General features: G+C 41.7%; 1 protein-coding gene across 2 annotated transcripts in view; it reads left to right on the forward strand.

The window, feature by feature from the left end:
* Positions 1–25,264, forward strand: part of BICD2 (BICD cargo adaptor 2) — a 152,485-nt gene that overhangs the window by 84,791 nt on the left and 42,430 nt on the right. For both annotated transcript variants that reach the window (XM_077822370.1, XM_077822368.1), the window contains exon 2: positions 3,973–4,185. In XM_077822370.1, the coding sequence (XP_077678496.1) occupies positions 3,973–4,185 (213 nt within the window). The remainder of the gene's footprint in view (positions 1–3,972; positions 4,186–25,264) is intronic.

Consider the following 25,264-nt stretch of genomic DNA (forward strand, 5'->3'; position numbering starts at 1 on the left):
CTTAATCAACTCTGAATTCTCCCCATCCCCCCCAATGGTTCTTGCATCTAAATAGCAAAGAAAGTAAAAGGAAGCTGTGAACACCACTGGTTTTAATGGTGCTTTAATGTTCATGGGTTTCATGCACATTACTAAAACCTGTTTTTCTCATAACGTAGGATTTTTAAGACAGACCTGGCCCGTAGCCATGGATGGTAATTACATTTTATGGACATCTGGGTTAAAATAAAATTTTCCCATTCCACATAGCCTATTGCAGTTAGTTGTAACATGAACATATGGGATCCCCACTCTTAAGTAGAAGAGAGGCATAGTGAGACATGATTAAAAATGGGAGAACTCTGTGTTTTTTTTTTTTTCTTTCGGCATTTTTAGTATTAGAGAAAGTTACCAGGCTGACAGCTTTGTGAGTAAAGGCTTCTGGTATATAGTAAGTGTATGTAATTAGTGTATCTTGGATAGTATCAGTGTGTGTTTACCACAGTGCCCTGCCTCAACCTTATTTGGGTGGACCACACACTGGAGTTTAGAAAGTAGTTAGGTCTCCTTACCCATATAACCTTTTGATTCCTGCTCAAATCACCAATAAGGGGCTCTGTTGTGATGGTTGGCTTTGTGATGGGGTTATCTATTCACTGTACGGAAACCAGTAACCTCCTTCAAACAGGACATCCCACATCCATTGGATAGTATGGACTGTTAAGTCTTTTAGGCCTTTATCTTGCAATGTGATGCATGTGGGTCTTCACTGGGACTTGGCACAGGATAAATTGTGGGACTGGGACCTTAGTCACTGTTGACTTCAGTCACAATTCTGCAATCAGTCCATGTGAGCAGATTTTATTTATTTGTCGCAATTTATAACAACATATTGCATGATGCTGCGGAATTAAGGGAAGGCTCAGAGAGCGCTCTCAGAATAATCAGGGGAATGGGAAAACTTATATGAAGAGAGATTGAAAAGATTGGGATAGTTTACCTTGGAAAGGAGATGAACAAGAGTAAAAATGAGAGGTATATAAAATAACAAAGGTTCCGAGAAGATAGATCAGGAACTTCTGTTCTCTCTCTTATAACACAAGAACAAAGGGACAGTCAATGACATTAAAAAAATGGCAAATTTGAACTTATTAAATGGAAAGATATTTTCACACAATGTGCGATTAAACTGTGGAACTCATTGCCACAGGACACCATCATAAACAAATCAAGATTCTAAAAAAGATGGTATATGTTATGTGGATAACAAGAATATCCAGAGTTATAATCATGAATGACAATATACATTTTGGAAGAGCTATTAAGCCTCATGCTTCAGGGTTTAAGCCAATCTCCCAACTACTAGAGATTAGGAGGTTTTCTTCCACCTTCCTCTGAAGTATCTGGTACTGGCAAATGTTGGAGACAGACTACTAGACTAAGAGGACCACTGGTCTGATCCAGTATGGCAATTGCTATGTTCCTACGATCTTGGCCATAGGTTGTATTTGCACCAGTGATGTAATGATGAAATACTTGATTGCTGATATGTGAGAGTCATTAACTCCTACAAGAAATCCTCAATTTGACACCTGTGTCCAAAGGATTAAATGTAAACTAGCCATTGCTCTCAAGAATTTCTCTGTAGGTAATTTACTAAATGACTTGTTTTAATTTTGCTTAGACTTTTCTGATCACATAGTAAAAAAAAAAAAAAAAAAAAAATGGGCTTAATTTGTTGTAACCTGCTCAGTGTTAGCAGTCTACCGGTAAGAAAAGCCTACCATATTGAAAACAGTTGATTTTACTGTATAAGTGGATGTCAGATCCTCTGTCTCCATATTATAGACTTCAAATAAATGCAGGTCCATAACAGACTGATTTTAATTCTTGGGGAAAAAATGTCAGTGTGTGGAGGAGAAGCAGCTTATATATATATATTTTTTGTCATCCCTTTGACGCTTACAGAGATCTGAGGTATTAGGCTTTTAAGCTGCTTTGTACAGTAGAAACTCATTTGACAAGGACTTGCACAGATGGTGCTTTACTTTCTGTCAGAAATGTGACGCTTTTTAATTTCCCTCGGGTTGGCTGAGTGAATTTGGCCAGTATTTCCTCCCTGGATATATGTCAGGTGTTCTCTGATTTGCTTATCTGAAATCGAATTCACTCTGATAAGAGCAGTAAGTGGGTGCCTTTAACACTGGACAGGGCAGACATTATCAAGCATCTGTTTCAGCCCTGATATATTCAATAAGTACTATATCAGTAAATGCTTCCTCTCTAATATGCAGAAGAATGAAATGCTGAAACTTACTTATATATATTGGAAGCAAATTTCCTTTTGTGATGATGGGATACATTTGAAGAGCGGAGGAAAAAATGGAAAAAATTTACAGTTGACTAGACAAGGAGTTTCCTTTGGAAAGGAGATGTTAGTTTGTCATTGATTTGGCTTAAAGCATCATAATAATATTAGCAGTGAAAAACCTGCCATACGGAGACAGGCACCCTGAAAACTGCTGACACCTGGAAGACCCAAATTCGTCTTGGAATGGACTGGGGCAGAAACACGTACAGTTGTTTAAAGATAGCATTCATTAATCTCATTGACTCCAGTCCATCTGTCAGGCAGATTGTTACCAGTATATACCTACTTAAATTATTAAGAAACCCTTTGCTTTATAATGTGTTTTAGTGAAAGCAATTGCCTGGGTTCTAAAAACAGGTTCTGCCATCTGATGCTCATTGAGTCTATAAGACCTATATGCTTACATCTCAAAGGAGAATTTTGCTGCGAGATGCTTTTCTCATCACAAATGAAAACCAGGAAACAGAACAGCCTGTTAGCATGAAATCTGTTTTCCATTATTCATTCAATCTTCACAGCCCTGGACCTGACCACTTGCACTGTATACCATGCCTTGGGGGGAAAGGCAAGGGAGGGGGGATAAAAGTACTGTATCTGATCATCACACAGAGATATCTTGTCCAGTTGGAGACTAAGGTCTTGATTCAGGAAAGCACTTGAAAACATGATTAAGTGCCATTAGTCAATGAGATGTAAGCGTGTGCTTAATTTTAAGCATGTGCATAATCCTATCAAGTGTTTTGCTGAATTGGGACCCTGAGTCCTGATCCACATCACAAATATGGGTAGCGTTGGCAAGAGGATTTGACATAAAAGCTGGATACACTGCAATGTTTGTTTTAAAGATCCATCTTCAGAGCTAGAAGTTGAACCAAGAAATAAAATCACTTTGTTGTGGCAACAGCAAATTAAGAATTGGTCCACTATCTCCCTGTTTTGAGTACCTGTGCTCATGCTGTATGAAGACAGTAGATTTTACTAATATATATGGCATTCAAAAGGAGGTCCTTCATTAGTATCGTGAGCCATTGTTTGATATTGCCCATTTTAACAGTTATCCCATCCAGATTTTAAAGGAACATTGGTTGTTTTTCCTTGCGTACAAAGTTTATTTATTGGCCTAGCATTTAGACTAAAACGGCGGCCACAAAAATGATGAGTAAGCTATCAACACTGGAATTTCAAACAGTATGAAATATAGTAGATAGTCTCTCAGGTATGTGAATGTATCCAAGGTTCTATATGTGTATTTGTTTATGCATCATGAATAAGTCACTCGGAACACCACCGGGGCCCTATCCTGCTATTTTCAGGGGCCTTGCTTGGGCAAAACGGTTTCTAATTACAGAGTCAGGTCATTATCCGCATACAGCCAGAGCCTCAGCTGGTGTACATTAGTGTAGCTCCTTTGAAGTCAATGCAGCTAAGCTGGTTTGCCCCAGTTAACGATCTGCGCTGTAATGGATAGATTGAAGTGCAAGAAAAGATTATTTAATTATTTATTTTGCAGTTCTGAAATGTGGAAAAGTTTAAGTTTGGGAACTATTGAAATGGAAGTAATTTTTATGCAAAGGTCAATGTGTTTATTAATCAAAGATATCATTTTTTTCTGACCATCCTAGGCTTTTGGGCAGGCTCATACCAACCACAAGAAGGTAGCAGCAGATGGAGAGAGCAGGGAGGAGACCTTGATTCAGGAGTCTGCTACCAAAGAAGAGTACTACATGAAAAAAGTAATGGAGCTGCAGACTGAGCTAAAGCAGCTGAGGAATGTCCTTGCCAATACCCAGTCTGAAAATGAACGCCTTAATTCTGTTGCACAGGAACTGAAAGAGGTAAGGGCGAATGGATGCTGTGCATCATAGCATGAATTGTGAGAACACTTTGTTTCTCCCATTGTGAAATCAGTGTTCTACTTCATACCTGTGAAGTCATCCTGGGTCAGTATTCAGTGTATTTACCCCGCAGCCAGTAGGACAGGGTGTTGCTCTTGGGAGTGTAAGAAAGCACTGTATCAGCTAAGAAACAGGAAAATTGCTTAGCTCAGGCAGAAAGAATATCCTGACTCAGTTCTGTCTTGGCTTGCACCCTGGTAGCAACTTCTACAGTGAAATCAATGGGGTTGGATCAATATGTGAGATGGGATAGAATTTGGCCCTTTTATTTATATAGTAAACTTAGAACTTCCTGCAGCCTAACTTGAAAAGACACACATGCATGGGATAAAAACCTTGAACTTAGTTACTGTCAAGGTCCTAATATGATTTCCTTGTGTTATAGTTATAAGTTTGTATTTATCTCATGGTAACAGACTGCTTTTCAAAGGTCAGTTAAATTGCTGTTGCAAGAGATCTGACCCTTTTATTTCAGTGCTGATCATAATATTCCTTTAGTGTTATGGCTGCACAATATTAATAGTGCTGGGCTATCTGGAGGGAGAAAATAGAGACGTATAACTGATTAAACAAACAATTCCATTATTTATGAACTGTTATACTTCAAATAAAAACAAAATCATACAGGTATGGAAGGAGGTGAAACCGGTAACATTTTGAGTATAAAGTTCACAGACGTCAAACAATTCCTTAAATTTAGATAGGATAAAAATAGTCTAAAAGCAATAAATTGCAGGGAAGTTATTTCATAATTGTTTATTATGAGACTTCTTGCACCTGCCTTTGAATCCTTGGATACTGGACTGTTGGGGTAGTTCTATATAGGTTAATTATCTGATACCTCTGGTATATATTTCACATTGCTAAGTGACTTACAGAGGCGCCTGGTTTAGTTTTCTTTCTCTTCTCTGTAATTGAGTGGCATATACATGGAAAATACATGGCAGGAGAAATTCTGCAGAAGTGGGAAATCTTAAATTGAGTCCTTCTGGAAAATTCAATTATTTCAGCACAGTAGAATAGAATCAGTCAATACCTAGCCTTTTAAGTATAACAGCATGGGGATTTGCAGCATGAATTACTACAAGTTATTGAGCAGGAATAATCTAACTCTCTTCTATCGCTGATTCTGTGCCATGATCGCAGGACTATAAAGCTGGAGTCCAGCCATGCTGATATGCTCAGGCAACATGAGCATATGAACCAGTCTCTGCAAGCACATGCAAAGCTATCATGTATTTATTTACTACTATTAAGATCAGTTTAAATTCTTTCCCTTTCCTTTCTCTTTCCCCTGTCATATCCCCCACCCCCACTGCCAGGGCTTTGTGCACTTAATGAAATTCCAAATGTTCCTTAAAATGTGCTGATAGGCAGATTACAATCCAAAATCAACGAGTCACCAGCTGCAGTTGATGTTTTTTGTGCTGTCATGCTGAAACAACTCTGCCTGATTTGCTTGGAGGCATCATGTTGATTAATAAAATGTTGTCATGCTTGCATTAGGACAGGCTGTTTAGCTTGATTCAGGTCCATCCCTCCCCCAGTACACACATGCTGTTTGCATGAGATGGAAACTTTTTTTTGTAGATTTGTGCTGAGAGCTGAGCAGCTGTAAAGAGGGAAACAGTGACATCAGATCACTCATGGGAACTCAGGGAGATTGTTCCTCTGTTTAAAAAAGGAAGTTTGAAGTTTTCTGTGTTTTGGAGTGGGGAAAATCTGCTGAATTTCTTCACCTTCTACATCTGACTAGAAATCAGCTGTGAGAATAATGTAAAGAATTTAATTTCATGTTTGACTATAAATTTTAAATGGATCTATTAAACTCCGAGGAATCCTGCATTTAAAAAAATGTTCGAAGTTTGAGAAACCATGTATTTTGCTATAGTGTGTGTGTGTGTGTGTATTCTAAAATTTAGACCCCTGCTGATGAGTTTGAGTACTTAAGAATAATGCTGCTTTAGAAAGAGTGGTTGTATGTCATTTCCTCTCTGTCATCTCATTGCTTTTCTCTTTTTCCCATTTAAGTCCCAGCTGTTTCTTCTGCTAGGAAAAAAATAACAGAAGGCCTTTAATGTTAAAGTGAAAACATCTGGACCAGCTGGCTAATATATTTTAGGATCCATTCTCCCCCCGCCCCGTGAAGGTGCTTGCTTCTGCACCACATTTAAATTAAAACTATCCTGTAATTACCATTAATAGCTCTAATGTTGAGGCAGGGTTAACAATGTTGTAGTAGCTATCACAAGTTCTCCAGTCTATTTGGAGCCAAGTCAAAATGCAGCAAATGTCTAACCTAGACTCACCATTTTCCAAAGCAGTGGGTCAAGAAGTGGCAAAACTTCAAACAATTCCTATTTCGTCATCATCATCTTCAGTGGGTTGAATAGCTAAATCGTTTAGCTACTTGGCTGAGTGTAACTGGGAAGAGACATACAGGCTTCTCTTTCTATAAAGATTTATGGATACAGTATATATAAGTGAGTTTATTCAAAGCCATTATAGAGGAGAATTGGAGGAGATTATGCAACAGCAGTTGTTGATTGGTGAGGAAAGTCTCCCCACTCCATTCACCATGCAGGCATGGACAGCCCTAGATTTGCGTAGAAAGACAGACACCAGACCATAGTCCAAAAAAAGACTCCATTCCCTGTGAATTATCCCTCTCAACAGCAACATAGATGGCATGGGGTATGGCTAACTGGTCAATGACTGTACAGACAGATCCATTGGCTAACTTCCACTGTGGAGAAGAACTATCCAGGTCACAGACACTACTGCAATTTGCCCCTCTCCTCCTATCACCTGTCAGAGTCCCTGTGCAGGATTTGGCCCATTCAGTGTGTATGTTTGGGAAGTTCTGTTTTACTACTATTAGACAGATTTCTTCAAAAGGTACGGGCTGGCTCCTGAGATCTCTAATGGAACAGAGCGCTGTTCGCCTCCTCTCTGTTCATTTCAGATCCGGTCCAGGCTGGTAGTGACTTGTCACCTGATGAAGGAGGGTGTTTTGTCAACGAGATCTGAGGTGGCTTCAGTCCATTTCCTAGTGGCGTATAGCAAAACTGTCCCGAAGTCGAGAATTTGATGGACGAGGAGACTGAATGCCAGTCTCATTTTTAGAAGCGATCTATTTGGCAGGGTTGGTGTGGGAAGCTAGCACTACCCATGCAGTGACCTATTGTGTTGATATAGGCCTTCAGTTTCCATGCTTGTCAACCTGGTATCCTTTTTTTTTTTTTTTAATGTCAACCTAAAAGAAAGATCAGTCTATCCTCAATAATAGAACAGGGAAGTGGTTGTACTGAGACTGATTAGCAGCTCATCTGGAGTTATATTGGACAATACTAGTGGTCATGTAATGTAGCAGGATGTGGTTGACATTGGATGCCTAAAATAATTAATAGATTCCAAGGCAAGAATAGACCATTGTGATCATCTAGTCTGACCTCCTGTGTAACACAGGCCATAGAAACTTCACCAAAATAATTCGCAAAACATATCTTTAAGAAAAACATCCAATATTGATTTTAAAATTGTCAGCAATGGAGAATCCACCATGACTGTGGTAAGTCGTTCCAATGGTTAATTCCTTTCATTGTTAAAAATGTATACTTTATTTTCAGTCTAAACAGCTAGAACAAACATCTACCTCATGCTGTTGTCACCATCAGAAACTGTGTCCGAAAGGGGATGTGCAATAAAACTGTCTTCTCATAAGCACTCATGTGGAGGTGATCAGTGTTTTGCTAAGGAAAAAATGACCTCTGGTACACCTGAAGTTGCTGGAGTAGATCCAAGTGCTTTTGACCGTTTTCCGTTGAATCATCTAGTTCAGTCCTGTTGAGACAGGTTGACAGGGTGGTTACCAGATGTGAGTTCAAGTGCTGCCATTAGCTAGCTCAGCAGCTCTTGTGCCCTGGAGGAGTCATTGAAGGGACCCCTCCTGAACAATTAGTAATTACCGCTCCCTTTTCTCTTCTTTCATCTCTTCTGCATTTTAGCAGTAGGATTGCAAAGCGGATTATTCCAACCCTCAACGTTAGCCACGTACAGTAGATAGGAGCCAAAAAATAATTGAGCGGTACTTTCCCAGAAGAGCATGGAAAGTGGAAAGATGCCTCCGTTATATAAACCGAAGAAGAAAATATATCTCAAAACAATTGTCTGTATTGTTTCAGTATCTGGGTTTAAAAAAAAATCAAACTATTTAAGTACTAGGCAGGCTAAAATGACATGGCTCTATATAATCTGCAGAAAATTATGATTGAAAAACAAAACTCTCTTATTCAGGGTTATCAGGAAGGTATGGACAAGCATAATTCCTCTAAAACCATAAAGTGGCAGTTATTTTCCTAAGGAAGCTTTTTGTGTTGCTTTGTTCTGTATTATCAGTCATCTTCGCTTGGCTGCGCTATATAGAGAAAATGCATGTCAAACCGCAGGATAATTTACAAAATGCAGTTTCCTGATTCTGTTACCTGCAGGGATTTCTCCCTTTGCTCCCCCAATCCCACCTAGTTTTTGTTTTTGTTTTTGTTTTTTTTTTGCATGGTTAATGCTGACAGTTTTTTTTTTTTTCCCCTCCCAAAAGTATTGTCCTGTGAGAGGAGTCACAGAGTTTTATAAAAATATATTTGCAGAGGGGCAACATTTTGTACATGACAGTTTTGTTTATTTCCTAAGACCAACCCTTTCTCCTATGGGGACAAAGAAACCGAGGAGGCGAAGTAGGGTAGCAGGTTAATGTTGTATTAAGGAATTAGCCCATTCACTGCACTTAGTGCCCTTTTCTCTTCCACATAAGTATCCAGTGCTACATCAGCCCTGTACTGATGGGCAAGCTTTCTGACTTCAACTCACACTCGAGGAAGCAATTCCCTTTGGTGACTTCTGCCATGCCCAGCTAGGCTGCACACTAACTCCTCCTGTTGACAGTATTTATGTACTGTCTGCAGCCTAGACGTCTGCCTTTTTTAAGGGTAGAGAGATGTTCTGAAGGCGCTCTCTCTGGGCCTGTTTACCAGGCAGGATTTTTTTTTTCTCCCTCTTTCTAAGCAGCATTTCCAACAGGGAGAGGGCACTAGCCTAAGGCAGGAGCAGCATTTGCTCAGTGCCAGCAGCATTTGCAGTGTGATCCAGCACTCGGATCCTCTCCTTTTTAGCAGCAGGAGTCTGCAGCGTCTTCCCCAGCCAACAGCGGAGCTAGAAAAAGTCATGTAGAGGGCTTTCAGGTCAGTGTGCTGAAGCAGGATTTTTCCTCCTGTTGCTTTTACCATTTGAACTGGAGCATGGCTTCAGGCACAAAGGCCTGGGGCAGTCAGAGGAAAGGGAATGCCCAAGGTTGGGGAACCCTCCCAGACAGCTGCTGTGGCAAAACATCTCAACAGGGAGGGCAAAAGCCCCTGTGCTTGGGGCTCTCAAAATGTTGCCTCTCTTGATCACTCTCCCCTAAGGCAGTGGTTCTCAAAGCCAGTCCGCTGCTTGTTCAGGGTAAGCTCCTGGCGGGGCTGGCCGGTTTGTTAACCTGTCGCGTCCGCCAGTTCGGCCGATCGCGGTTCCCACTGGCCGCTCTAGGCCAATGGGGGCTGCAGAAAGCGGCATGGGCTGAGGGATGTGCTGGCCGCCCTTCCCGCAGCCCCCATTGGCCTGGAGTGGCGAACCGCGGCCAGCGGGAGCTGCGATCGGCCGAACCTGCGGACGAGGCAGGTTAACAAACTGGCCCGGCGCGCCAGGGGCTTACCCTGAACAAGTGACGGACTGGCTTTGAGAACCACTGCCCTAAGGGATCAGCCAAGGGTTTGCTTCCTGTGGGCAGCACTGGCTCTTTCACCTAGCCCTGAGACCCCAGACTAAGTCAGGCAACCCCTCAGGGTGAGAAGCTTCAGGTTTGCCCTGGGCCCTCATAGAAGTGCGATATCCTGGCCCCACTCCCCACATAAGGCTCCCAATAGGCCCAGCTCACATAGGTGCCTGGCAGTGGTCTTGGGTTCGTTAGTTACTTGAGCCCTAGAGGTGACAGCATCACCCATTCAAGATCAGTTTCCTGGGTTTTGAGTCTTGACATTAAAATACAGAACTGGAGATGGGAAAGATGTTGCTGAAAAGCACAGAGCCTGCTCTGTTCATAGCAGTTTGTCTGTGTTTTGATTTCTAGAAGTGTGTATTTTTAGGTGCCAACACTGTCACCATGGTAGCTCATTAAGCTGGCTATTAGACTCAAAGCGCCCGTCTGCCTATAGCAGCACTGTCTGGTGCTCTTCTCTAAGTACACAGTAGGGCAATTGTTCAAGTCCTCCAAGTTCCCATAAGCACTTGCCGTAGCATCATAAGTAATGGGAAGAGTATTCCCAAAGTCATGGGTGCACTTCTCTTTCCCAGTAGGATTTATAGCTAAAATGCTGATTAGTCCTTTGTGTATTGTTATCCTCTGTTTTTCCCCTCTCAAATAAACTGGTAAACTATTTACCTAATTCAGCTAGGTCTCTTTAATTTAGTATTGTTTGAGGTTTTTTTCTTTTTAAAAAAAAATACACAAAAAATCCAAGTTGAGATAGTACTTCTATTCAGATGCACCTGCCAGGAAACTGAAAATAAAGGCCTCAACTTGCCAATTTGGAACACAATGAGGTGAGGTAAGGATGAAGATGTTGTTAGTCATATAGCATCATAAATTTGCGTGCACACACTGCAGGCAGGCAGATGGAGTAAGCCTCATTCCCTAGCCTGAAGATTTTATAATCAAAATAAAATAGACAAGACAGGACGTGGGAAAACAGTTCATGTAAGGGGTGGGGAAGAAAGATTTATGAGAACAAAGTAGAAAGTCCTGGAAGAGACTTATAGGAGGAAAGAGGGGTTGCTTAATGATAAATAGAATATAGAAGAATAGAAGAGTAGGTGTGAAGCTGGAGCCTGGTCTATACCTAAAAATTTGATCGATCTAGCTACATCACTGCAGGCTGTGAAAAATTTCCTGCCCTGTGCAACATAGTTAGGTCAACCTAACCCCCACTGTAGATACCACGAGCTACCATGTCTTGGAGAGGTGGGTTAAGTCTGGTGACGGAAAAACCCTTGCCATCGATGCAGCACAACAGCGGCATAGCTGCAGCGCTGTAGCTGGGCCGTTGTAATGTAGACATGGCCTAAGTTTTAGAAAAGGATGAAAGAAGCAAAAAGGAGAAAGGAAATAGTGGTGCATGAAGAGCAAAAGAGAGAGATCGTATCAGAGATGTAAATGAGAGTGAGAATGAGGCATCTGTTTCTGAGCTCCTGACATACAGGAGACCAGTGAAGGATTTCATTAAGGAAGGTGACGTGATCAGAGCAGTGGGAAACAGAGACAGCTTTAGTAACAGCATTTTGGAGAAATGTGGGTAGGAAGAGGTTGCAGGTGGATAAGAGGTGAAGAACAGTGGAGTTGTCAGTGTTGGTTGTGGAACAAAAGGACTGACCTGCATAGTTAAGTTTGATACAGAAATGTAGTAAATGGGTCAAGTAGAAAACAGGTTTGGAGAGAGTGAGTTGAAGATTCTAGCAAGACACCTAGGAGACCAGAAACAGTTGAAGGTACAAGAGGGAAAAGGGTGTGAGCTGAGAGGTAAATTTGTCATTGGCGTAGAGGCTGAGGCTGTGGGAGCAGAGGTGGCCACCTAAAGAGGGAATGTAGATGAATAAGAGGAGGGGATGAAGGTTGGAAAAGAGAGGGGGAAAAAGGACCATTACAGAGATGCTAAAGGAGCAGTCAGAGGCTGTCTCTTCACTACCAAATTTAGTGTGGTGCTTGTTGTTTGTTTTTGGTTTTTTGACTGTTGGTATAAACAAGGCTCAAGTGTTATTTATGCCTTTATTTTCTTTATATTCTTTGTCTTTTATACAGTGCCTGAGCCACACTAACGCTTATACCAGGGCTCAAAAATGGGTAGTCCAGACACAGCCAGAGGGAGATGAAAATCAGGAGAGTAAAGGTTAGCAGAAGCAATAATGGAGAAAGTGAAGGAGAGAGTGGACTAAGTATATTATAGAGCTGGTCAAAAATACAGTAAAACACTTCATAATTAATTTGTTTAAACGTTTTGAAAATTTTGTGGTTTTTAGATACTTTTTCTTGAAAATAAACAAACAAAAAAATCTCAACCCTCTCCACAGCTGAGCAGCTCCTGACCCTCTTCCTGATATTTTAATGAAATAGCCAAATTTGAAAAATTTGTTTGGCAGAGTCAGCAGATGTAGCTGTCTTTATTTTCTTTAGATTGCTGTCCCGAGCTGAATATGACGTGTGAAAGCACAAAGTTACAGTTTCTCAAGTCACTTTGCTCTTAGAGGCTCTGATTATTTTTCAGGGTTGAATTCAGTTTCCCCTCTTCTTTTTTTTTTTTTTCCTCCTTGTGGGGAGGGTTTGATATCTCACATCACTCATTTCCATTTTCATGCTTCCTAGGGGGAGAAAACGCTTTTAAAGAAGTTACATTTGTGTATTGCTTTTCATTCCAAAAGTTCCCAAAATGTGTTAGAAAGCATGCATGTATCTCACCACTGTGAAATGCACCCTCTGAAGGGGAGGGGCAGCATACATCTGACACACAGCACTTTGCACAACAGTTTGGGGAGGTAGAGAGGATGCCATGGCAAACACCAATTTCAGGAAAAACACATTTGGATCCTTAATACCCTCACAAAATAGACTTGATTCCCTCTGGAATTCATACCTGTGGGACTAGAGAGGGCCTAAAAATTCAAACAAAATACTCTAGCAAGTGGACACATAGTATTTTAATGTGAAATTTTTTTTCAATTTATTGAAGAAAGCATTATTTATTTACGGTTTAGAAGAAAGCCTATTGAGATGATGCAGTTTTTTAAATCATTAATGGAGCTTGAAACTGACTATTCAAAGCTCTATTTGGCTGAAAGCTTTTGTTTGTGGACTAACAAGGCTCTTTCATAAAAGCATGCCAAAGACAGGTCGATTTCCCAAAGGAACCAAGCCTATCAAATGTGATCTGCAAGACTGGATTCCTTATCACCCCAACATATTGAAAGAATTAGAAGAGTCACAGTGTGAATTTTTTCTTTCTTTTTTTTTCTTTCTCTCTCTCTTCCCCCCACCCTCCATTGACTCTAGAGCACTGGAAGGGATGTCTGGGTAAATGGGCAGAGTAATTGCCTGTCTTTTGTTCATTACAGGAAGTTCAAATATGGTGATAACTGTATGATACAGGCACGCTGCTGGGTGCTGTCTCAGCATATTGCATATGGTTACAGATGGCAGCTGTTTTCTTCCCACCTTTTATCTTCATTGGAGTTGATTTTACACTGACAACTTCCCCTTTTTTTGATAACGATGAGAATTTTTTATTTTTACAATGGGGAAGTAGCATATATCATTTGTAGCCCTTTGAGAAATAATATAAAATCCATTTCAAAGAAGATGAATTGTCATGGAAATTCAATTGATTTGCTTTGCATGTATTCCAAGAGGCATCTGCTCCTGATTTCTCCATTGTTGTTGTGCACTGATATATTCAGGGGAAAGATGTTAACAACAGCATTTCTCTTCCTGTAATGGCTGCATCCCAAAGAGTCAGAATTTTGAAAAATAAATTGATGCTGGAAATTCAAAGAGATGCACGTGTTACTCTTTAACTGTACTGTATATTTTCAAATTCCAGGTTTAAAGTAACTCGTCAGTGCAGAAATTTTTGCCATGATATTTATTAATCTATTGTTTTTTATGTAATAAGAGTCTCAAAGGTTCAGTTAGTGGTAAGATTCCAAGGTGAATTGGGAATTGCGCCCCTTTTAAGTAAGCTGGTATGTGACCATTGGTGGTGCTGCACTGCAAGGAACATAACACTTTTTTTTTTTTTTTTTTTTTTAATGATGGCTTCTTATGACCTTCATTTTGACCTTTGTCTGCTCAGGGTTTTCTGACCAGCATAAGCTCTGGAAAAGTAAAACAGTCCCCTGTGAGGTAATCTTTTATCTGATCTGAAAACTACATACACAATGTAGTGTGACTGAGAACATTCTAACCGGCATGACTGTGGCTTGAAATAACCTGGCAAACCATTATTAAAAGTGTTCTTTTGCTGCTGGATGAAATCTTCTTCTCAAACTCCAGCAGTATTACAGTTTATAGGCCACAGAAAATAGGGGCACTGTTTTGGGTTCGTGGCTCTGGGTTTGCTACCTCCATTATGGGACAGTGGCCTCTGGCAGTATTTCCAAGTAAGATTTGTTTGGCGTGTTTTTGAGAGGCAAAGGTTTGAAAATAGGAAAGAGCATGTGTAGTACATTCTAAAGCGTAATTGTAATGTACTTGAAGAAAAACAGTTGTATTTAGTATCTTGGCAGCTAGCAAACTGACCCAGAACTGCTTCTAAGATATTTTTTCAAGCCATTTTTGGTTGGTGTTAGGGATGAGGGAGGAATGTGACAAAAAATAGTCCAAATAGGAAGCACAAATACTCTGTTAGTGAATGGTCACCAGAGTACTGACTTGTGCTTTCACTGCACCAGCTCTTATACTAATTATTATTGTTCATTTCTCTGTCTTCTTACTGCCTATATTTTTCTGTGCCTATGCCATTCACAGCAATTTTGTAAGTCAGGTTGAAAAAGAAATTCCACAAAATACCCTAGTTTTGCTACCTTACTAATATGTCATAGATTCATAGATATTTAGGTCAGAAGGGACCATTATGATCATCTAGTCTGACCTCCTGCACAACGCAGGCCACAGAATCTCACCCACCCACTCCTGCGAAAAACCTCTCACCTATGTCTGAGCTATTGAAGTCCTCAAATCGTGGTTTAAAGACTTCAAGGAGCAGAGAATCCTCCAGCAAGTGACCTGTGTCCTATGCTACAGAGGAAGGTGAAAAACCTCCAGGGCCTCTTCCAATCTGCCCTGGAGGAAAATTCCTTGACAATTTACCCTGGACTTCAGGAAAGCAGACTTCGACTCCCTCAGGGAACGGATGGCCAGGATCCCCTGGGGGACTAACTTGAAGGGGAAAGGAGTCCAGGAGAGCTGGCTGTATTTCAAGGAATCCCTGTTGAGGTTACAGGGACAAACCATCCCAATGAGTCGAAAGAATAGTAAATATGGCAGGCGACCAGCTTGGCTTAATGGTGAAATCCTAGCGGATCTTAAACATAAAAAAGAAGCTTACAAGAAGTGGAAGGTTGGACATATGATCAGGGAAGAGTATAAAAATATTGCTCGGGCATGTAGGAATGAAATCAGGAGGGCCAAATCGCACCTGGAGCTGCAGCTAGCGAGAGATGTCAAGAGTAACAAGAAGGGTTTTTTCAGGTATGTTGGCAACAAGAAGAAAGCCAAGGAAAGTGTGGGCCCCTTACTGAATGAGGGAGGCAACCTAGTGACAGAGGATGTGGAAAAAGCTAATGTACTCAATGCTTTTTTTGCCTCTGTTTTCACTAACAAGGTCAGCTCCCAGACTGCTGCGCTGGGCATCACAAAATGGGGAAGAGATGGCCAGCCCTCTGTGGAGATAGAGGTGGTTAGGGACTATTTAGAAAAGCTGGACGTGCACAAGTCCATGGGGCCGGATGAGTTGCATCCGAGAGTGCTGAAGGAATTGGCGGCTGTGATTGCAGAGCCATTGGCCATTATCTTTGAAAACTCGTGGCGAACCGGGGAAGTCCCGGATGACTGGAAAAAGGCTAATGTAGTGCCAATCTTTAAAAAAGGGAAGAAGGAGGATCCTGGGAACTACAGGCCAGTCAGCCTCACCTCAGTCCCTGGAAAAATCATGGAGCAGGTCCTCAAAGAATCAATCTTGAAGTACTTGCATGAGAGGAAAGTGATCAGGAACAGCCAGCATGGATTCACCAAGGGAAGGTCATGCCTGACTAATCTAATCGCCTTTTATCATGAGATTACTGGTTCTGTGGATGAAGGGAAAGCAGTGGATGTATTGTTTCTTGACTTTAGCAAAGCTTTTGACACGGTCTCCCACAGTATTCTTGTCAGCAAGTTAAGGAAGTATGGGCTGGATGAATGCACTATAAGGTGGGTAGAAAGCTGGCTAGATTGTCGGGCTCAACGGGTAGTGATCAATGGCTCCATGTCTAGTTGGCAGCCGGTGTCAAGTGGAGTGCCCCAGGGGTCGGTCCTGGGGCCGGTTTTGTTCAATATCTTCATAAATGATCTGGAGGATGGTGTGGATTGCACTCTCAGCAAATTTGCGGACGATACTAAACTGGGAGGAGTGGTAGATACGCTGGAGGGGAGGGATAGGATACAGAAGGACCTAGACAAATTGGAGGATTGGGCCAAAAGAAATCTGATGAGGTTCAATAAAGATAAGTGCAGGGTCCTGCACTTAGGACGGAAGAATCCAATGCACCGCTACAGACTAGGGACCGAATGGCTAGGCAGCAGTTCTGCGGAAAAGGACCTAGGGGTGACAGTGGACGAGAAGCTGGATATGAGTCAGCAGTGTGCCCTTGTTGCCAAGAAGGCCAATGGCATTTTGGGATGTATAAGTAGGGGCATAGCGAGCAGATCGAGGGACGTGATCGTCCCCCTCTATTCGACATTGGTGAGGCCTCATCTGGAGTACTGTGTCCAGTTTTGGGCCCCACACTACAAGAAGGATGTGGATAAATTGGAGAGAGTACAGCGAAGGGCAACAAAAATGATTAGGGGTCTAGAACACATGACTTATGAGGAGAGGCTGAGGGAGCTGGAATTGTTTAGCCTGCAGAAGAGAAGAATGAGGGGGGATTTGATAGCTGCTTTCAACTACCTGAAAGGGGGTTCCAAAGAGGATGGCTCTAGACTGTTCTCAATGGTAGCAGATGACAGAACGAGGAGTAATGGTCTCAAGTTGCAGTGGGGGAGGTTTAGATTGGATATTAGGAAAAACTTTTTCACTAAGAGGGTGGTGAAACACTGGAATGCGTTGCCTAGGGAGGTGGTGGAATCTCCTTCCTTGGAAGTTTTTAAGGTCAGGCTTGACAAAGCTCTGGCTGGGATGATTTAACTGGGAATTGGTCCTGCTTCGAGCAGGGGGTTGGACTAGATGACCTTCAGGGGTCCCTTCCAACCCTGATATTCTATGATTCTATGATTCCTTCCCGACCCCAAATATGGCAATCAGCTAAACCCTGAGCATATGGGCAAGATTCACCAGCCAGATAGTACAGAACATTCTTTCCTGGGTAACTCAGATCCCACCCCATCTAATATCCCATCACAGTCCATTAGGCCTATTTACCGTGAATATTTAATTACCAAAACCATGTTATCCCATCATACCATCTCCTCCATAAACTTATCGAGTTTAATCTTAAAAGCTGGATAGATCCCTCTCAACTCTCTTGCATGTAAGATAATATTTTGGGTTGGTGGCTGAACATGGGGATCCGGTCTGTAAATGCAGGTCAGATGTTCTCTTCCTAGATGAAAGGGATTGAAATCTGTGTTTAATTTTTATTCTCTCTTTCAGTCACAAATGAATATGGGGCTAACTCATGAAATCCTACCATGTTTTGTCTTTTTATTGCTCACGAGAGAGGTCCGTTGCTGTCGTGACTAGTGTTGTCAATCCAGAATGAAGGATTTGCTGAAGTTTTGGGATAGTTTGCACTGCACTGAGTCAAAGCTATCATTCGTTCATGTGTCAGAAGTTGATATCTCTTTAATTTGTTATCCATTGTCCAAACAGGCATGGCTGAAGGGGAAAGCATGTGGTAAGGCAAGTTAAGGAAATGGCTGCTTCCTGCTGTGTGTGGTGGTTCTGGTTTTTCTGCTCCCCTTTCCATTAAACAGAGGCCAGGTCAGGGGAATGGTAATGGGAATAATAAGCCTGTCATCTTTTGGATAATTGGTTGAATCTAGTCGTTTTCAAAAGTGGCTGAAAGTTGCCATCACGTGACAACTAACTTAATGACCTCTGTGAAAAGAGTTGGTGGTGTCAGTCTGGGGTCTAACGAACAGTTGTCTACAACATAAAAAACATCCCCTCATCTGAGAGTAACTAGCGCTGCAACTGCCAGTTTCAGGAGAACGGCCAGTCAGTCACTGAAGCCAAGGTATAGATGCAGCACTCGACTTCCACAAAAGAATTGAGGACATCTGGTGAAGCAGATTGAGGACATCAATCTTTAGTGCCTTTAACTTGACTCCTTACATTTTGATAACCACTGTAACAGAGCTTCTTTAACGTCACACCTTTCTCTGTTGTTTCCAGCCAGGCTTCTGATTTCTGTGCTATTTAGAAAAAAGCTGCTTTTTTCTATCATCCATTCAGTGAAAGTGGATTTGGACACGACCGAGAGCAGTGTCTGCATTGCCAGCATATACCTAATCTATACACCAATTTTGTTCCAGTACAACTATTTCAGTTAGGGGTGTGATTTGTTTGGGTAAAACAAACTAGTTACCCAGTACAACCTCTAGTGTGAATACAGGTAAATCATTATAAAGATGCCTTGTACTGGTACAGTTTATTTCCTCATGGGAATCAACTTCATTGGCATAAGAACTTCTAGACCGGTATAACAGTGTCCACACTAGGGGGGTTGTGCTACTAATATAGTTAAAGCAGTGTAGAACTAGATATTGGGACAATTAGTGGTACAACTCTTGTGTGTAGACAAGGCCTTAGAGTGCATTACACTAACATTTTACAGATCCACCCAACACCTATCCAGTGAAGCGAAAGTCCATGGATTAGAATGTATTGATTCTTTCTGAGGTCTTTGTTAGTTGGAAGATCACCCCCCCCCCAAAAAAAAAAAAGAGAGAGGAAGGCAAAGGAAATCTCTAGAAACAACATTTAGTCACTGTTTGACAAGTGTCCAAATTGCTACATCTCCACATCTGTTTCTGTAAATTACAAAGAGCTGTGAGACATTGTTTGGAGCTTAACTGGGAAAAGTGGGCAGCAGACTTTATCTGCAGTTGGTTTGATTATAATAAACCTGAAGTTATTTTAGTGAATCATCAGCATGTTTTTAAGGGCTATCTCCTGCTGAACAGTTTATAGAAGTGGCTAGAGAGACAAAAAACATGTTAGTCACTTCCTTTTTATTCACTGGCTCCCAAAAACACTGGACTACAGGCAGTCTTCGGGGTTGGATGATTATTCACAAGGAAACTTGCAGTATCTGTGAAGCCAGAAAAATGGTGCTGGCTATTGAAACTAGAACGCTAGGTGACTCCAGTTTTGGAACCGTTAATCTCATCAGAAATTGGAGTACAGCTTCAGCTGTAGCTGAGGTGAAGAGTTCGACTGAAGTCAGAGAGGCTGTGCAGCATGAGTAAGACTGCACGTTTAGGCTTTAAGCGAATGCCACTACTTTGGTCTCTGTAGAAAGGAGGATAAAGAAAGGATTTAATCCAGTAACCCAATATAACTTTTTCTAATAGTATGTTTTCACTGCAGAGCTAATTTGTGTGCTCACCACCCAGCTCCTAGCACCCATTAGCATAGCCTGGGTTTGACCGTATTCTTCTGGTTTCATATGACACTGTTTAATATCTTAAGTTTTTGTTGGTCTTTGAGTGCTTGCTCATGTTGATTCCATTCTGGTGTGTGCGTGACCATGGGCACAGTTGTCGGAGACTTTTGCCTTAGTGGTATCCGTAGGGTCGGCTGTGGTGACCCCTTGAGTGCCATGCTCATGCATCGGTATATTAGGCGCTGCCAACCCCAAGCCCTCTCAGTTCCTTCTTATCACCCGTGATGGTTGCTTGAAGCACTTTGTCTTGCAGATCACAAGAGCATTAGCGGTTCTTTACAGCCTTTATCTTCTTTGTACATTGTTCTTTGTAGGTACATAGTTAGCCATTAAGTTAAGTGTTAGGTTAGCTGGTAGTTGGAGGCCCGGTTGGTTGGGCTTCCCTCTCCAGAGTAGGGCATGCCCTGCTCTACCAGCTTCAGACCATGTTTGACATACAGCAGGCCAATGCCTATCAGTGACCCCCCACGACAGTTGCTTGAAGTACTGGGGGAATCCCATAGAAAGGACAAGTGTCAAATCTGTAAAAACTTTCAACCTAGAACCCAAAAGGACCCAGATATCTGCTTGAGGGCCCTCCTCATGGAGGCTGCGCTCCCGGAACGATGCTGGCTTCTGTAGAGCAGTACTAGAAACTGCCAAAATGTGAAGTCCAAGCCCACCTCCAAGGATACTGCTTGTGAGTCACCTAGCATAGAAAGCACTCGAAGAAGAAAAAAATGGTTACCTGCCTTTTGTAACTGTTGTTCTTCAAGATGTGTTGCTCATATCCATTCCATTACCCACCTTCCTGCCCCTCTTTCGGAGTTGCTGGCAAGAAGGAACTGAGAGGGCGTAGGGTCAGCGGTGCCTAATATACTGACGCATGAGCACGGCTCTTCAGGGGGCACCACAGTCAACCCTACAGAGCACAGATTTCGAACAACAACCGTTACAAAGGTCGGTAACTGTTTTTTCACTGTAGTATAGAGCACACAGTGTAGAGCTCCAACACTCCTCTCACTCCCAAACTCCCTCCATCAGAACCTTATACACATCCCTGAACATAACTCCCCTGATTATAACAACACCTTGGAGTGTCACGAATACAGTTCAGCCTAATGGGTTGTTTTGGTATTTACTCATTATAAGTAATTTTAAACAGTGATGTAGTCCAGGTCAGGTAGTTGTGAGTTAAGATCTCAACAGAATTAAATAGAATAAGCTAAGCCCATATTACATCCCAGAGATATGGTAGCTTGCAAAAACTATGCTTCTTACTATATTGGTAGATTTTTTTCTTTTAAGGCAAATACAATGATGTTGTGAGTTTACACCTAGCCAAAACTTTAGCTGTTTACATATATCAGTTATGACAAAATTACACTGATAGGTCAGATGTACCCTGTGACATCTTTCTTCAGTTCATAACTTCCTGCCCTGTTAACATTGTTAGTTGTAAAGACTTTCCCCGAATCTCTCTTAATTTGTGTAGTCTGGCACTAAATTCCTGAGAATCTTCTCCCAGACTGCTGCAGAAGGTGGAGTTAACTTCAAATCTGCTTGACAAGAATGTTGTTGTCAATGATTAATGGACATTAAAATAGGTCTTTAATATTAGAGTAGAAGAGAAAATAGGTTAGACTCTTTAGGATCTCAGAGTAGAGGAAGGCCAGGCATTAATTAACCAGCAAAGCTTCAGACAGTTAAAGTGGAATATATGTTTTACAGATATGAGGAGACAAATTAGACACACGTTTACAATGGGATATGACAGCAAAATAAAACAGGCAATGCTGTGTTGGGCTACAGAGGGATCGTACCATGGAGTAGTGAGATAGTAGTTGCTTTCTATAGGGATATAATAAAACTGCACATGGGATTTTCCATTCAGAGTTGACAAATTTGAGAGAGTGCAGAGAAGAGCAACAGAGGCTACATCTGTGCTACTGGGACTACAGCAGCATAGCTGTGGTGCTGTAGTTTTGCCAGCATAACCTTATACTGCAGATGCAGCCCACAGCTCTGGAAGGGGTTTTTCCATCGCTGTAGGAACGCCACCTCCTGAGTGACAGTAGCTGGGTCAACAGACATGTTCTTCTGTTGATCTAGCTGTGTCTACACTGGGGGTTAGGTTGGTCTAGCCACGTTGGTCAGGGATGTGGATTTGTCATACCTCTGAGCGGTATAGCTATACTGAGTGAAATTTTAAGTGTAGACCAGGCCCGAAATTATCAGTGGGCTCAAAAGAATGCTTTGAGGAAAGGTTATAGAATTCAATATGTAGGGCTTGGGTGAGGGAAGGAGGGACATAGCTAGGAAAATGGGTTGAAATTAAGTCAGGGAAAACTCACACTGAATATTGGGAAGAACTTCCTGATGTTGAGATTTGTTAGCCTGAAGAAAAAAACAGCCTTTTTAGAGAAATGGTGACACCTGAGACATTTGAAACTAGACTGGGCAAAACACTGTAGGGAAAAATCCTGCATTGGCAGGGAGCTAGACTGGACAATCCAATCTTCTATTCCCATCTTAAGTGTTGCTTTATTATTATTTAGACTAATCCATCTTCACTCCACTTCCAGTGAACAGTTTGGAGATCATTGACAGTCATGTTGATTGTGATTTGCTGGGAGAGCCATCATGCACAGAATCAGAAGAATAATCCTTGATCTGCTCATGGAGAAAAATGCTAATTGATTTGAGTATGTGAATAGGGCCATGCTATATGCAGCAGTCTGGCAATAACCAAAGGAAAGACTCTGTTTCTAAATATAAGGCTGTAGGCCAATTTCTGGAAAGAGAAACTGCCTTTCTTCAGTTTATTGTTCAAGCTATCACATCAGATTACACACACTTTGCGGTTAGAGAATACAATGTAATAAATAGGTCAGTCGTTCTCAACTAGGGGTACATGGACCCTGAGGGTACGCAGATGTCTTCCAAAGGGTTCATCAGCTCATCTAGATATTTGCCTAGTTTTACAACAGGCTACATAAAAAGCACTGGCAAAGTCAGTACAAAGTAGAATTTCACACAGACAGTAACATGTTTATACTGCTCTATGTACTATAGACTGAAATGTAAATATAGTATTTATATTCTAGTGGATTTATTTTATAATTATATGGTAAAAATGAGAAAGTAAGCACATTTTTCAGTAAATTTTGTATTTTTGTCTGATTTTTGTATGCAAGCGCTTTTTAAGTGAGTTGTAACTTGGGGGTACGCAAGACAAATCAGACTCCTGAAAGAGGTACAGTTGTCTGGAAATGTTGAGAGTCACTGGTCTACGTTGTACACTTCAGTCAGGAAACTGGAACTTTAGTGCTGTCTTATTTCAGAATCCTAACTAGTGCTACTTCAACATTTGCTTGGCATCCCTTTGTCTTTGAAAGTCACCAGATATTTTTTTATTCTGGGTAGAACAATACCACATTCCTGGGCTTTTTACTACCATTTTCTAATGGAGAAGGGCACAGGGAGGAGAATGTCCCTGAACTAAAATAAGGACATTATCTTTTATAATAGGCACAGAATCAGATGTCTTTGGCTGAGTTAAAATCTGACTTCTTGAGTAGTTAAAATATAATTTGTAACCTGCCGTGGCACTTATTTTATATAGACACATTCTTTGTGGGGGCAGTATGAGATGCTAGATCTGGATGTACAGATGTGGCATTGCCAATTTCTATACACCCTCTATATCTGTCTGGCTGTCAATTCCCATTGTCTTGCTTATTGCTCATTCTGTTTTTCTGTATGTGTGTTTTAGTCTTCTCTCTCTTTGTTTCCTGTCTCCTAAAAAAGAAAGTCTTTGACCTTCTACAAAACATCAATTTGTTGACTGTTACTCTTTGACCATAAAATGATGTGTCCATATCCTCCCTGAATGCTTTCGTAGGGTGCGATTTTGCCCTGATCTATCAGCTAACCATTATTTCTGGAACAAAAGTGCATCTTGGGAAATGGCAGGCAAGTCTTCTGAATGCTGAGTGTTCTTACAAATTTGTTTTCCAATTATCAGTTTCCCTTCTTAATCTCTCGCCAGCACTTTTGTCTAAACAATGAACTGCGTAAGATGGGAATGTAACATCTAAAATATGTGAATCCAGGAGCTTCAAAAGCAGAATAAAAAAAAAAAGTTACTTAAGATCTCTATTCATGAGTAGAAATGAGGTTTCCCGTCACTTGATCTAAAAGCAAAAGTTTCTCTATCGATGTGATATGAGGTGTCAGACTGTTTGAGGGTTATCTGGATATATGTCCCTAAACTTAGGTCATTCAGGAAATTTTAGGCATCAGAGTGGCTTAGCAATCTGTTTTGTTACGTTATGCTCACTATAGACACCTGGGGTGCAATCCTGGACCCACCTTTCATCAGTGGGAGTTCAATCAGGCCCGAATTTCGCCTCTGATCAGCTGTGAATCATGCTGTGTGTTTTTGTGCTTCAAAGCTCTTTTAAATGTTTGTAGATTTCAGGAAAGCTGCTGAGTCCTGTGGAGACTTAGGTCACTTTGAACCGTATATATGCGAAGCCTAAAAGTGACTCCTGTGAACGGTCCCTGGAAACCCTCTCTCTATTAAGTGTAAAGGGGGAGATGGTGGTAGCTGGTGACCAAAATAAGTGGTGGGACTTCAGGTAGCAGAGACCCCTCCACTGCTTTCTTTCCTACCACCTCCATACATCAGACCATCCCCCCCTTCCCAAAGGGGGACCACATTTTCCAGACTGAAATATGGACAGTGGGAGAGTGGGTGTCACAGGAGAATACGTAGGTGGGGGGGTGAAGGATGTTGGTGGGGAGGTGTGAAAGAAAGAGAGGCCCCTTTCAGAATAAAAAATGGAGAAGTACTATATTAAGGAGCAATGTGACCCCCTCCCTATTCTCTCCCCTTCCTGACCTTTTCTTTTTTCTCTCTCCTTTCCATAGACTTCTGCCCCTCGGATCTTATTCTGTCTTCCCCTACTGCTTTAACACTTTCTCTCTCTCCCTCCTTCATTTTTCCACACTCAGCCCTACCAAGCCAGCCCATCCCTCTGCAAGTCCAGAACCTCATCCCCAAATTTCTTTGACCAACCCCTCACTGCCCTGAAACTTTCTTCTGCTTGATAGCTCTCCCTTCTATTGAATTCCCCCCGGATCTGAATCCCTTCTTTTCCCTTGACTCAAAAATTAGCCCTCAAACCCTTCCTGTTTCCACCTGACTCCCCACTCAGGCTCAGAATCCTCCTTGACTCAGAGACTTGCCTAGTACCATCAAGCTGAGTAAGAACCAATTCCTCTGGCTTAAGACCACCTTCCTTTATTCCACCCCCCTCTGTCCTTACTTGACCTCAAGAAGTAGGAGCATAGACCCCATACCCTGTCTCTGGAGGGGCTAATCTGAATTAGCCCCTAAGAACTTTCTACTCTGTTTTATACACAGTCCCTCTGCTTGCTGCCCAAATACTTCAGCCCCACCAGGAGTCCCCCTGTGGCAGCAGGTGGTGTTGCAAGCTGGAACTGTCTAATAGTGTGGCTGACTGCTGGG

This window comes from Eretmochelys imbricata, chromosome 7 (genome assembly GCF_965152235.1).
Source record: "Eretmochelys imbricata isolate rEreImb1 chromosome 7, rEreImb1.hap1, whole genome shotgun sequence".
In the NCBI taxonomy this organism is placed as follows: domain Eukaryota; kingdom Metazoa; phylum Chordata; order Testudines; family Cheloniidae; genus Eretmochelys; species Eretmochelys imbricata.